At 38.2% G+C, this 12,324-nt stretch overlaps 1 protein-coding gene across 1 annotated transcript in view; it reads left to right on the forward strand.

Annotated features, from left to right (window-relative positions):
• The window catches only part of LOC126143529 (CLIP-associating protein 2-like), a 59,833-nt gene that overhangs the window by 36,436 nt on the left and 11,073 nt on the right, over window positions 1-12,324 (forward strand). The window contains exons 7-8 of the mRNA XM_049915435.1: window positions 601-652; window positions 9,310-9,475. Of these exons, the coding sequence (XP_049771392.1) occupies window positions 601-652; window positions 9,310-9,475 (218 nt within the window). The remainder of the gene's footprint in view (window positions 1-600; window positions 653-9,309; window positions 9,476-12,324) is intronic.

Raw genomic sequence — 12,324 nt, forward strand, 5'->3', positions numbered from 1 at the left:
TGTGCAGAAAAATGACTGCTCAGAAGTGGTGGTGTAGATCATTGTATTCAACAGTTTCCACAAGAATGACATGAAAGACGCATTTTCCAAATTAATGATGTCTGTAGACAGGTAGACACCAAAAAATTTCTTAATTAGCCAACGCTTGGAGCAGCATAGTAACTGATTGCTGTTGTGGTTAACGATACGGTCATGCATAATTGTGTTTGCTGATATTTTTGGGGGTTACTTTTGTTGTCATTTGAGATTTTCATTATATTCATCAATTGTATGTGTGTCATACACATGCTATTTCAAATAAGCCAAGCAACAGATGATATCATTTTTCATTAATTGTGTGATTCCCATTTAATTTAAAATGGACAAAAATGATACATCAGATAGGAATATTAGACTCATTTGAGCATAAATTATGTTATCAAGAGGTAGATGAAAATTCGATTGACTGTACTGCAGTTTTTAACCGTTTTGAGTAGCTGCATATAAGGAGTAATTTATTAATATCGATCTACAACACCTTTTTCAAATTTTTTGGTAAAAGAACACATTTACAGTAGTTGAACATTAACTTATTATCGCTGTTTCCATTTTCTGTTGCAGAATTTGGATGGCCAAGATTCAGATCAAGATTACAAGAATATGCCATCGTCAGGTTTGTCACTTTAAAATAATTTCCATATAAAACTACATGCTAAGTAAAATGTAATTTTACAGACATAGTAAAATCTTGAATTTCTATTGTAACAAATGATATTGCATTTGTTTTACGTGGGAATTCTGAGTAAAGCTAAAAACAGTGTATGTGGCTTCATTCACAACTTCAATATTTTTACTTTTTTAATCAGTTTGGAAAGAGTTTACTTGGGTGTAATGCTGATAATTCATCCCCATCTGTTACTGTATTCTCTGATCCTATAAAGTCTGCTTACATCACAAATTCATGAATCTTAGAAGGAACCCACTCAGGTATGTAGACTGGGCATTTTAGAACTTCATACAAAAGTATTATTATTCATGCTCTGCAATGATCTAATTGTAAGTGGCACAAGTGTCCAGGTAAAGTTTCTAAGGCATTTAGAGATAAGATTGACAGTTTCATCATAGATGCTTTGATTTGAAGATCAGTCAGTCTTCATTTTGACCCCAAATGGAGGTGAGGTTTCTTGTGTGCTTTATAAATGTGTATAAGAAAGTAAGGGAATTCAGAAATGCATTGCAATGGAAAGGAACCAGAATTAGCCACAAAATAATTTGCAAAACAATTGTCATTTAGACTGGAGATTATATTGATTTGATTTGCACAGTGAACCAGAAAAACAGCTCACTACATTTTGCACCAGAAATGAGTTTATTGTGCAGTTTCTCTCCCTGCCATTCCCTCGAAATGCAGTAGGAGACCAGTTACTATAGCGGCTGTCACTAAAATAGACATCTCAAGGTCATCTCACCATCCTACAGCATTGCCAGTTAGTGATAATTTCAAAACCTTAGTAATTTTTTTTTTTTAGAGTTAGACATCTCTGTTTTTAGTCTAGAATATAATGGAGTTCTTCACAAAATAAAATTCTTCCCAGCAGCTACGAAAGAAAATAAATAAAAACTGATGTTAAAATAAGTTTTGAACAAAAGTATTTCTTTCCTTCAAGCTGCGGAAGAAAACAGAATCACTGACGTGTGTGAACAGAAAATAATGTTTGAACATTCTCAAACTTTACAGATGCACGTGGCACATATTTTATCGTGAAAGTATTCAGAGATTAAAATAGAAAACTGTAACAGGTGTGAAACTGTTCAGCCAATGTAACGAAAAATGTCGTCGGTGATAAATTTGTGTTCTGTTGGACCTAGTAGAAACTTCCAGTCAGAAAGTTGTTAAGAAAACTGTGAAATTAATTTTGGTAACATCTGTGACATTATTATTGTATCGTGTCACATAAGAATGCATTTTATTATGAGACACTCCATATGCGACAGCACGCAAGTGCATGTACACCGTCAACAGGATTTTAGTTCCGACAGGTCATCTTAATACAACCGAGAACATTCCCTACCTCCCAAAAAATTTGTATTTGCAGATTGTAATTCTTCTTTACTGCACCCATCACTTAAATTGCCGATATATGCTGTACAAAAATAATTGTAGATACTTTCAGGCCAATATTTCCATTTAAAACGAGCAAAATATATTTTTGCGTATGATTTTGTGAGACCCAAATTTTACTGCAGTATACTACAAGACTATTACCCTCAGCAGACAGTAAGTGTATTTTACACAAAATTTTGCTTTTGCTGCTGCAATGTCTCTACATTCAATTAAAAATTTTTGGCCATCATTGTACTTTCTGAGCCAAAAACAGAGTGAGTGGAGGTGACAAAGAGCAGATGTCTCTGAGACAGAATGATTTAATTTTTTCAAGGAGATCACTCTGTATTTTTCTAGCTGTCAGATTCTCTCCTCTGTTGTAGTATTAAAGTACAGTTCTACGCACTTAACATTTTGTCAAAATTGTGAAATTGTGTAGTTTCCATTTTCATTTACATGCTCATATCTAGAGATTCTGCCATCTTCACTACACTGTTAATATGGGATACTGTCAATTTGGAATTATCACAAGGTTTTGTTGCCATTTTATGAACTTGCACAAAATTTATTTTATTCCTGGCTACTTCACTATTGGCCAGCCCAATGAAAAACCTTCAGTACGTTTGATATGACAACCTTGTCCTTCACGCACATTGACCTGTGTAGCCCCTTGCTACTGCATTACACTCAGCAATAAAACATGAGTGACTACACCAAAAAAGTGGAAGAAAATTTCTGAAGTGTAAGAGAGAGGACAATGCAATAAGATGAAATACCAATGTGAACAAATTCGATTCATGTTTTGTGAAAAACTGTCATTGTTAATGAATGCAATACTGAGAATCTTATTTTAAATGGCATTTAATGGCGAGTAAGCTAATTGTGACCACTTGTTACAGATTTATCGCATATCTAAGAGAAAATTTCATTCACAATCACCTGCTATAACGAAAATTAATAGGGGAAAAAATTTAAATCAAGTAAGCTCTTTATGTAGCCTACAGTTACCTAAATTGGAGCATCTTTTGATTCTGTATCTTCAAATTCACTGTCACTTGTTTCTGCCAGGTGTTTATCTTCATAGGTTCCCCTATGCTGACTGTTAAACCATGGCTCACAAAATCAGCTTCTTGCACTGCTTCTGGATGTTTTCTGTACCTCACCCAGTCATGCTGAGTAACTTTGTAGAGAGCGTCATGTGTTAGATGGTTGACAGCAGCAAGTATGACAGTAGTGTGTGTGTGTGTGTGTGTGTGTGTGTGTGTGTGTGTGTGTGTGTGTGTGTGTGTGTCCAACCAGTTCTTGTTTAACCTGGAAGTATATCAGGTCAATAGGGTTATATTGGCCGTGATAGTGGCAAGCATACCATTTGGTGTCCCATTCCATTTGCCAGTTGATCAAATTCAGATGTCTTTTTGGACCTAGGATTTCTTTTACAGCCAGGAGTTCATCCTTCATTTCATTGATTGAAATGAAACATTCTTTCTCTTCGACCACTCCATAATGTCTGCCTTGCGCCTATTTGGATGTGGCAGCTTTTCTGTTTGAATAGAATGATAACTGGCATTATCCATCACTGTATCTGAGTCTTCTTCCAGTGGAAGTTCGATGTTACCACCAAGTGCGAATTGTGCGCAGGTATTCGGTTTTTGAACGCAAAGGGCACTGCGCTGATTGAAATCCTATGCCAATTGACAGAAGTATATGGTGAGTAGTGCATGGATGTCAAAAAATGTTTGTAAGTGGTGTAGAGAGTTTGCAACTGGTCAGACTGAAATTCACGATGAACAAAGAAGCGGGAAACTGTCAGTTTCTGAGGAGACAGTGTTGAAGGTTGAGCAAAGCATGCGTGAAGATCGGCGGATCACCCTGGATGATCTCTGCACGTTGGTCCCTGAGGTTTCTTGAAGCAACACTCACAGAATTTTAATGGAAACATTGAACACCGGAATGTGTGCGCAAGATGGGTACGGTACCATGCATACTGACTGAGCACCACATGCGGCAACGAGTTGAAGCTTCTCGTGCATTTCTTCACCACCTTGCAGCTGAACAGGACAACATTCTGGACTCAATTGTCACGGGTTATGAAACCTGGGCATACCACTTTACACCTGAGACCAAGCAACAATCGTGCCAGTGGCGGCATCCTTCTTTGCCAAAGCTGCGGAAAATCAAACAAACACAGTGTGCTGGTCATGACAACATTTTTTTGGGATTGGAAAGGGGTATTGTTTGTCAACTTTATGCCCACTGGGACCACAGTTAATGCTGACAGGTACTGCGAGACTCTGAAAAAACTCAAATGGGCAATTGAGAACCGGAGAAGATGAATGTTAAGCAAGGGTGTACACATTCTCCATGACAACGCTAACCCACACATCACTCGGCAAACCGTTGCTCTCCTGCATCAGTTTCAGTGGAACATAATCACCCACTCACCCTATAGTCCTGACTTGGCACACAGTGACTATCACCTGTTCCCTAAGTTAAAAGAACATTTGGCCAGAAAGCAATTCAGCTCCGAAGACAAGGTGAAAGAAGAGGTTCATAACTTTCTGAACAGCATGGCGGCAAGCTGGTATGACATGGGCATACAAAAACTGCCACAGTGTCTACAAAAATGCATTGAGAGAAATGGTGATTATGTTGAAAAATAGCTAAATGTTCAACCTGTAAACTGATGTAAACCATTGTAGAAATAAACAAGTCTATGTACTTATAAAAAATAGGAGACCTTACTTTTGGGACTTCCCTCATTATTTGGCTTCTGGCATGAAGCCTCCAATCAGTGAACTGCGATGTGTGATGATTAATCTGACACCTCTACCAGTAGGCACTTTCAAACCACCGTTAACTTGGGAGTCGTGCCATATACACTTATTGGTGTAGTTCTATCAAACGCAAGTTTTATCTAAGTACACTACAGGTCTATTGTCCTTAGCATGCAGTAAATGCTTTGTACATAAAAACTTCGCTCTTGCTGTTTCATTTTCTTTGCAGCCTATCAAAAATGTTTGCCTATCATTTCGTTTTCTGAATCAGAAACCAAGGGAGCAGTGAAGACAAAGGAAGGAGGTCTGTGAGCCAGAATAATTGATTTTTTCATGGGGATCACTCTGTATTGTTTTACTGTTGGATACCCTCCTCTGTTGTTATAACCGAGAACAGTTCCACATGCAACCCCCTTGTTGAAATCATCAAATTCTGTAGATTTCTGTTCTCATTGCTATCCCTTTCTAGGAGAATCGATACAATTTTTCACATCTAGAGATTCTGCTGAGCTAAGACGGCCTATAGAAGATTTGGGAATACCACACTCTTTTCCTGTCAGTTTATGAGGTTACACAAAATTTATGGCTTTTTCATTGTTGACCTGATCAGTAAAAATTTCAGTACATTTGACATAATGATCTTAGATTGTTTTCGAATGTCTTTTCACCCTTTATGCGCATCGACCTGAGTAGCACTATGTGCAGGCCTTTGCTCTTGCATTTTGCTCACTACCAAACACAGGTCAGTGCACTGTTCCATGGGAGACTGAAACCACAAGTGAACACACAATATCGCATGGAAACACTGAACATTCAGCCAGAGCTCACCTACAAAATTTTTAAGACTTTACATGTGGTAACAAAGCTATGAGGTGAGTGAATTGCAATGATACACAATTTGTTTAGGAATTAATGACCTGAGTAAACTGCGTCTTTTGGCCTCAAACAATTTGCATTGGAAAATTGAATGTGGTGCAGTTTTATTGCCCTCCATATCCTTTCTGTGCAAGTGTTGGTTGAAGTTCCCATGGCCATTTATTGTTCCTAAAATGAGTTTCATCTATCATTCAAATTATAGGACATATGTTAAATAATGGCTTTGACATCATTAGCTTGCAATTTTTTTATTTTTGGATCTTAGTCCAATATTCTGCATTCTGCTTACTAATGCAGCTATGTGGTTGTGATTTTTCCATCACCTTGGTGATGATTATGACAGTTTTCAGACCAATAAATAAAGTAGTCACTCCTGTCATGGCCAGTTCAGCGTTGTTCATTGCTGTTAATTCCTGGGTGGCCAGGGACCACAGCAGGTTCACCCTGTGACAATCCCTGAGCCTCACAAGGTCTTTATGGCATTCTGTGATGATCTTTTATCTCGTTTCAGGGGCTGGTAAAGATTTCAGAGCTGCTCGGTTGTCTGAGTGAATGCAACTACCACAATCCTTGTAGCACCTAGGCAGATTCTCCTCCACACACACTCTCTAATAGCAAAGACTTCCTTCAGTAATATTGTTGCCAGCTTCCCTACAGAGATTGCTTTCTCATGTCTAGGCTGTAACCTGTCCCCAGCACTTTTGTCTGTTTTCAATCCACCAGTAAGCCAGACTGTCTCTCATGAATGGTATTGTGGTTCATTCTTCCACTGCCCCTGACTGCCATTTGTTGTCTTGAAATGTTTATTGAAGCAGCTGGAGGCTATTGTCTAGTTAGCTGGCATTTCCCTGACCATTCCTATACTTACTACATTTACTAAATTGGTGTGGGATTCTGGATATCCTATAGGTTTCCAAGTTTTAACCTGTATGCCCTTCTGCTGCCTTTGTTGTAACCCAGGGATGTAATGGGGGATTGTCCAGTATACTCTCCATCCCAGCAGTTGGTGTGCTGCTAATTCCGCCTGTTATAGCTAAGGAGACCAGTCTCTGCACCGTGTCAAGCACCTTCTGTTCTACTTTATTCTACTGTACAGTAGCCCCATAGATTATCATAGGTTTTATTACAGAAGTGTCTATCCAGTACATGCTCCTGGGACTTACACACCAGTTTTTACCACAGGCCCTTTTAGTACCCATAATAGCACCTTTTGTTTTGGGACAAATATTCTTAATGTGAGAGGTCAAAGATAGTTTCCCATCAAGGGTTATGTATAGATACTTCATTATCAACTCGGATGGTAGAATGTCCTTGAAGAGCATATGATTTCGGTACGTGTGCTGTATATGCTTCCTCATGAACGTTAAAAGTACAGTTTTCGCTGTGTTTAGCACACTGGATTCGCATTCGGGATGACAGCAGTTCAAACCCACATCCGGCCATCCACATTTTTCCATGATTTCCCTTAATCAGTCCAAGCAAATGTCGGCGTGCTTCCTTTGAAAGGGTGTGGCCCGTTTCCTTCCCCATCAATCCCTTATTCAAGCTTGTGCTCTGTCTCTAATGACCTTCATGTTGACAGGACATTAAACATTAATCTCTTCCTCGTCATCCTCCTCCTACAATGTTTTCCTGGGACAGAACCTTAGATTCTATTTCCTGCTGCATTGTTGCACAATGTTCAGAGTGAATTGTGCCATTGATGTGACATGATTAATTCCTCTGTGTATTCTTGGCAAAGTATCCTCCAGTATTTAACTCTTTGACAAGTTCATTCACATCTAGGTTCCACAGCTGTGGGGACAAAAGGGATCAACATTTTCTCATTCCTCATGGTTCTTCTACCTATTGTCAACTCAGCATGGTCTTCAATCCACCTGGCATATCGTAATCTTAATGCTATGCTCTTCTTGAAACTCTATAATCATAAATTGTATTGCTAAAAGCTCCCTCAATATCTAGGAAGATGCAGGGAGCTGTTTCCTGAACGTATAAAGAATTTTTCCACCTTCCCAACAAGTTCATGATGTGCTGTTTTGCATGATTTGCTGAGTTAATGTGCATGTTTGTTTTCATGTAGAGGAACCTAAGTTAACTTCCTTTCCCCAACATTCACATTAACCATATTTTATAATATCATTAGGAGAAAGGAGGATAGACTGATTGGTCTCAATTCCTCAGCCTTGGAACGTTCAGTGTTCCCTGGTTTGGAATGAAAACAACCTTCACTGTCCTCCAAGCATTAGGCTCCTGCTACCAGGCTGACTCTTAGTAGTCTGCACACGAGTCTGGTTAAGCCCTCTGTTGTTTGTTGCAGTAGAGCCAGAAAGATTCTGTCTCGGCTTGGTGACTTGAATGGTTGAAACATTCGGACCACCCATGCGATGTTTTTGAAATCAACACATTGTCTGACAGATTCTCAGTTCTCCTTTTGGTTACTTGCAAATCATTACCTTCCAGGAACTGAAACCTGGTCTGTGTTACCAGCTAGAGTGCATTGAGGGAAATGAGTTTTGGGAGCAAATCCAGGATCTTTTGTGCTATCCTTGTATACCCGCCATCCTCCTTCCTTAGAGTGTCTCCTGGGTTGGTTGGTATTCTTGTAGGTATTTTATGAAGTCTGGCTCTAGTAGCTGTACCTTTCACCTCACAGAATATCTCCCAGGGTGATAGTTCCACTTGCTTAATGGCAGGATTGTATTTGGCAAGGGCATCCCAATATTTTGCCCGTTGTATTTTCCTTCTCGCAAAGTTGAACGTTCTTCTTACCTGCTTCCATTGCAGTTCCAAATGATCATTCCATCCAGGTACGTTCCTGTTTGTGCATGTCTTGGTGACTGGACAATTTTCTAAGTATGAGGTCATAATAGCAGACATCACTTCATCTGCCATTTCCTCAAGATCTACCGGATTTCTTATCGAAGTTTTGAGTTCAGATCTACTGGATTTCTTATCGAAGTTTTGACTTGAGATAAGTTTTAGTTTAAGTCTCTCCTATGTCTGTTTTCCTAGGATTCCTATAGGCCATAGTCTGTTTAAGACCCATTTGAACCCCAAACTTATTATACATGTGATCAGATAAGGATGGTGCCCACATGGCATCTGTCTTTAGATGGACCCAAAAGTATGTCAGTTACTTTTTCCCTTTTTCTACTCCTGAGACTAGATTCCTTATCCCTATTCAAGATCTCTGAATTGCTGTGCAGTAGGTGTTCACGTATCTACTCGTCACATTAGGTTGTGAACATTGGCATCATAAACAGCCAACAGTTTATCATTCAGCTTCGAGCAGCTGCCTACCAGTCTCTTCACTTCCTGGGAAGGTTGGTGGTACCTATAGTCAGAAGGTCTGTTTGTTCCCAATTGTAGTTTACAGTCACAAATATTTCTCTTTGATTGCATCTAAAGCTAACAACCTGTTTACCCCACCATAGCACCTGGCCACTCATAAATGAATATATGTAAATAACATATTGAAACCTGTAACTTGCAAATTCAGTGTACAATCTTCCTACAGATAGTGTGTATTTATAAAATGCATTAATTATTTTATTTGTTTGTTTATTTTAATTGCAGCTCTAGTAGAAGAAAACTGTCAAATTGTGCAGAATGTGATTGACACTTTAAAAGTTGATGATGAAGGAAATGCAAAAGTATCTGAGCAAGACTGTAAGAAAGCACTTTCTCAGTTAAAACACCTAATAAAATCTGGAGCCATTGGTATCATAGTCTATAATTTCAAGTAAGTTTCAGAAAATTTGTTCTGCAATTTCTGTTGCATAGTTTCAGAAGACAGTATAGTACCATCATTGTTTGTGTTGTCCAAATATAATTTTGTTATTTCTACATCATTCATGTGTAACTGAGTAGCTTGATTTTCTTTTCATTTATTTAACTGATCAGTATTGTATGTAATATAGGTAGTGGTTCCACATTTCCTGTTTAACTAAAACTGTCTTAGGTGTTCAGATGATTACCGTGGCACACTACACACAGATTGTATTATTCTGTATTGTTTGTTGACTTGCCTTTTTATTGTAAGGCACAGGTCTATAACCATAGGCAGTGATGTGTTATAAAGCAGCTTGTGATACAGTCATGAAAAAGCCAAAGTAAAAATGAGCCTGGTCTCAAGACATTCAAATTTGTCTGTCTGTAACGTAAAGTGGGAAAACTGGAATGAGAGAATGTGGTAAATGCTACAGAAGAAATACACAGTTTTAAGAAGCCAAATGATAAAATGAGACATATAGACAGTTTAAAAAAATCACTTAGCATCATAAGATAGTCAGCAAGAGAAAGTAGTGTAACTGATAATGATATGAACAAACACAGAAAAGGGTGAGAGTATTTTAATAAGTGATTAAGATGACTTTTAGTGTGTTTGGTGCTCTTTAGTAAACTTGTGTGGAAGGCTGCTACAGGACTGCAGGATTTTATTTAAATGGCCGTAGCACAGAAATTGTTTGTTGAAAATTAATGAAAGATCTGGAAAATTTTAATAACACACCTTTATTACTTTGAAACATATATGATCACTTAAATAACCTGACATTTATGTCTCTGGCTTCTTTTATCTTTTCAATAGCTTGATAAACAACAAATGTGTTATCTACTGAAATATTAGCAACCTTTTAAATATATTAATATATGGGTACCATTTTACACATTTTTTTTCTTTCAGTGAGTACAGTTTTTAGTTCCTCATTTCTTTCAACTTGCTCACTTCCCAATAAAGATCATAAAGGTGTGTCAACACTAAAATCTGTGTACATAGCTGATGAAGTAGTGTTGCCTTTTGTCAATGAGATAGCAGCTGTCGAATACATTATTGGATCACCAACAGTGTGGAGGCTCAAGTGCTATGAGTATGTGCTAATAGTTCTTTGCTTTTGGGGTTAATCTGTTACCATTCATTCTGTGCAGTTGTCAGAAACAGCGACTTCCATCTCCTCACAGCCTCTGAAATTCTCTCTGTAAATGTTTTTTAATATTCTATTATCCAAAACCTCTAGCTTCTCCTATAAAGTCATTCAGATGGCAAAAAGACATTCAGTGTTGACCATGATTGTATAGTGCTTTATTTTGGTGTTTTAAGAGATGGACTTTTTATTGTAGTATTGTCTCCCCCCCGAACCCGTACACACTGTCAGTTTTTAAGATGCAATATTCAAATGTTGCTTTCTCTAACCCGTTCCCCTGCATAGTCCACCAGTGTACAACTTTTTGACTCTTTTGCATCATCCTATTTGTGTTGTGAGGAGTTTTGGTCCATATCTGTCACCTTTTCTTCTGTTGGTCATGTCTGAATTCTGTAAATTATTAATTACATATAAAACAATCTGCAACAATTTGGGCAGTGATTTTAAACTTCCACCACTATACTATTGACACTAAGCAGCTGTCTTTCCAACATTACCTGCAGCTGTTGAGATAGTGTTAGTGTTCTTTCATGGAGATAGTGAGCTTCATAATGGAGGTATTCGTGTTGCCTCTTACATTTATTATTTAGATTTTGTTTTTCATCCAACCGCACACACAAAATTCTAATGAAAGCTATCAGTAGATCATGATGTCAGTTGAAATCATTTGAAAAATGTTGCATTTAGAAGAGGGGTCACTTCAGGCCTAGCTGAGTAGGTAGAGCATGCAAATTAGCACAATAGATACAGCACTGGGCTTGAATTCAGTAGGATTGGGGCTCAAATCCCTACCCAGCCTCTATGTTTTCCATGGTTTATGTAAATCACTTATGGCCACTGGTGGGATGCTTCCTTGGAAATGGACATGGTCCATTTTCTTTGTTATCCTTGTCTGATTCGAGGTTTGGCTCATTTCTAATTACCTTCTGATTGATGGGGTGTTCAACTCCAGTTGTCCTTCTTTCGATCCTTCCTGTATGATCAAGGTCACCATAATGCCAAAAGAGCAGATCAGCTTCTTCTGTTAAAAATGACTTCTGCCAATGCTAGAGAAAGCTCACATCCCCGAAAGGTTACAGACGTGCCCCCTGTAAGATGGTTTATTAATCCAGGAAATGAAATTGGCTGACTGATGGCCATGTGGAACATATATAATCAGAAAGTTGATGTTGAAAGTGACTCAAAAATTTTGTGTGTATTTTCTACTGATTGCCCATGTGAGTTGCAAATTTTATTGTTGGCATAGTGACTGAAAGTAACCCTTAAGTGATCAGAGTTAATCGAATTATTTGACAAAAACCTTTAGTCATTCACAGTATCAGAGTAACATAACATCTCTTAATTAAACATGTTTTGATGATTATCATACCGTTTGTGTGTGTGTGTGTGTGTGTGTGTGTGTGTGTGTGTGTGAGAGAGAGAGAGAAGAGGGTTGGGGGAGGGAGGGGGGGAGATATCAACATGAACAGATAGTTTTCATGTGCTTATCGTATGTATCGGCCATATTCGTGGCATGAATATTTCACAGTTTTAATTGTTTGGAAACTATCAGATAGAAGTTCATTTTTCCCTTTAGCACATGCACATAGAGTGATTGCCATGTCAGTGCACATGTCATGATAGACTATAGCCATCACCTTTCTAATTCCATACTTGTTGCTAATAAATT

The sequence above is a fragment of the Schistocerca cancellata genome, unplaced genomic scaffold, assembly GCF_023864275.1.
Source record: "Schistocerca cancellata isolate TAMUIC-IGC-003103 unplaced genomic scaffold, iqSchCanc2.1 HiC_scaffold_822, whole genome shotgun sequence".
NCBI classification, from domain to species: domain Eukaryota; kingdom Metazoa; phylum Arthropoda; class Insecta; order Orthoptera; family Acrididae; genus Schistocerca; species Schistocerca cancellata.